General features: G+C 61.1%; 1 protein-coding gene across 1 annotated transcript; it reads left to right on the forward strand.

Moving 5' to 3' along the window:
- Positions 1-89: 89 nt before the first annotated feature.
- LOC114070014 (cartilage oligomeric matrix protein-like) lies at positions 90-2,587 on the forward strand (the record flags this gene model as incomplete). Its single annotated transcript, XM_027907192.1, has 8 exons — positions 90-142; positions 350-543; positions 793-971; positions 1,137-1,185; positions 1,408-1,604; positions 1,706-1,878; positions 2,153-2,292; positions 2,422-2,587. Coding segments are annotated over 8 exons (1,032 nt in total), but the record flags the coding sequence as incomplete, so codon positions are not given.
- Between the last annotated feature and the right edge of the window lie 86 nt (positions 2,588-2,673).

Consider the following 2,673-nt stretch of genomic DNA (forward strand, 5'->3'; position numbering starts at 1 on the left):
CCTCCTCAGCTCCCCCTCTGCTCTCTCTCTTGCCCATTCCTCCTCTGGATCTGTGGGAAACTTAAATGATCCTCCCTTTACTTTGGCAGAAAGACACCGATCACGACCTGGTGGGAGATGTCTGTGACACCAACCAGGACAGGTGAGACCCTGCTGCGAAAATCACACCAGGCTGCGAGGAATCCTGGGGGGAGGAAGGGAGAAAAAGGGACAGCCTGGCTTGGCCTCACCCAGTAAAAAACATTAGGAGGTTAAGAGAGGTGGAACTTCCTTCAGACCCACCTCCCCAAAAAAGCGGCCAGTGGAAGGATGGACCTTGGTAACCTTTCCCTGCCCTTCTCTTCGCCAGCGACGGGGATGGGCACCAGGATTCCCGGGATAACTGCCCCACAGTGCCCAACAGCTCCCAGGTGGACACGGACAACGACGGGCTGGGGGACGAGTGCGACGACGACGACGATGACGATGGAATCCCAGACGTGAAACCCCCGGGCCCCGACAACTGCAGGCTGGTCCCCAACCCCGGCCAGGAGGACTCGGATGGTGAGGGAATGGATTCTCCCCAGGGGATCTGCTGAGCTCTGGAGACCCCCAGGGATTCAGATCCCTGGGACAGGCTCAGATTCCACAGCCCTGACATCAGGAGCACACGTGGGAAGTGCCGTCCTGCAGGAGCGTCTGTGATTTGAGGGGTTTCTCTGCCCTGAGCACCAAAGCTGAGCAAAACCCCGGTGCCAGGGGGGCAACAGAACCCACGGGCAGCTCAGGTTGCTCCTGCCCTTGTGCCCCCAGGCGATGGCGTGGGGAACCTGTGCGAGAACGACTTCGACAGGGACATGGTGATCGACAGGATCGACGTGTGCCCCGAGAACGCCGAGGTGACCCTGACCGACTTCAGGGCGTTCCAGACCGTGGTGCTGGACCCCGAGGGGGACGCGCAGATTGACCCCAACTGGATCGTCCTCAACCAGGTAGGGGAGTGCCCCAGCACAGGTGGGAGCAGCTGGGCTGCAGTTTTCCTTAGGAGACTCTGCGGGTTTGGTGGTGCCTGAGTCGCGGAGCGCCGGTCACTGAGCGAGAGGGAGGTTGGTGCGTTTGGAACTGCACTAATGAGTCAACTTTCCTCTCTTCCTCAGGGCATGGAGATTGTCCAGACCATGAACAGCGATCCTGGCCTGGCTGTAGGTGAGGAATTCCCTTTGTCCCCGTTGGAAAAATTACCCCTCAGTGCAGCTCTGACGAGTTTCAGTCGCGCCTTTATCGACTCCACCTCCTCCAAAATACTCTGCGCAGTGAAGAAACCCTCGGATTTCACTGGGCAAAATCCACCCCCCTGAGCTGAATCCATAACAAAAAAATGGATCAGCCTCTTTGTCCCGGCATTCAGAGGGGTCGTTCCCCCACCAGGTTACACAGCCTTCAACGGGGTGGACTTTGAGGGCACGTTCCACGTCAACACGGCCACGGACGATGACTACGCCGGCTTCATCTTCGGGTACCAGGACAGCTCCAGCTTCTACGTGGTCATGTGGAAGCAGATGGAACAGACCTACTGGCAGGCAAACCCCTTCCGGGCAGTAGCCGAACCTGGAATTCAACTGAAGGTAAAGAAACCACGGGGAAAAAAAAAAAACAATTCCAGGGGGGATTTTTTTTGTTGCCTTTTCCTTTTCCCACGCACTGCCCGGCCTCTCCCCACTCCCAGGCGGTGAAGTCCAAAACGGGCCCCGGTGAATACCTCCGGAATTCCCTCTGGCACACGGGAGACACCACTGACCAGGTCAAACTGCTCTGGAAAGACCCTCGGAATTCCGGCTGGAAGGACAAGACGTCCTATCGCTGGTTCCTGCAGCACCGGCCGCAGGTCGGGTACATCAGGTGAGGGCTTGCAGTGAATTCCCTCTGCTGGGCTCGGGGTGGGGGGCTGGACACAAAAGGGAGAGGAGGGACAGGGAATTCCACAGGGAAAATCAGCCTCGTGGAACCCCGGAACGGGTTGGGTCGGAAGGGGCCTCAAAGCTCGTCCAGGGACGTGGGCAGGGACACCTCCCACCATCCCAGGCTGCTCCATCCTGGCCTGGGGCGCTCCCAGGGTTGGGGCAGCCACGTTTCCCGGGGAGGTCTCGCCTTCACAGCCCTGTTGTCCCCCCAGGGCCCGTTTCTACGAGGGCCCCGAGGTGGTGGCGGACACGGGCGTCGTCCTGGACACCACCATGCGAGGGGGACGCCTCGGAGTCTTCTGCTTCTCCCAGGAGAACATCATCTGGTCCAACCTGCGCTACCGCTGCAACGGTGGGTTCTGAGAGCCCAGGGCACACCCTGGGGCCGCTCTGCCTTCGGGCTGGGCCATCATCACCCAGCAGCTCCTTCGGCTGTCCCTGCCCCTCATCTCCCCCTCTGCTCTCCTCTCCCCCTCCCCAGACACCATCCCCGAGGACTACGAGACGTTCCGAGTCCAGCAGGACTGACCAAGCCCCGGGTGGAGCCGGCCCCGCTCCCCCCGAACCCGCTCCCGCTCTGGAATCCCGCAGGAAGAACCGTCAGCACCTCCCGCCGCGCCCCCACAGCACCCCCCTCTCGACAGCCACCCCCTCCACACCCCACGGGAACCCCCTGGGGAGGGCAGAGGGGCAGGCAGGGAGCGTGACCAGAGGCCTGAGCTGCTGCAGACCC

Source organism: Empidonax traillii, unplaced genomic scaffold (genome assembly GCF_003031625.1).
Source record: "Empidonax traillii isolate 1590-97213 ecotype Southwest subspecies unplaced genomic scaffold, ASM303162v1 scaffold1417:size190790, whole genome shotgun sequence".
Classification (NCBI taxonomy): Eukaryota; Metazoa; Chordata; class Aves; order Passeriformes; family Tyrannidae; genus Empidonax; species Empidonax traillii.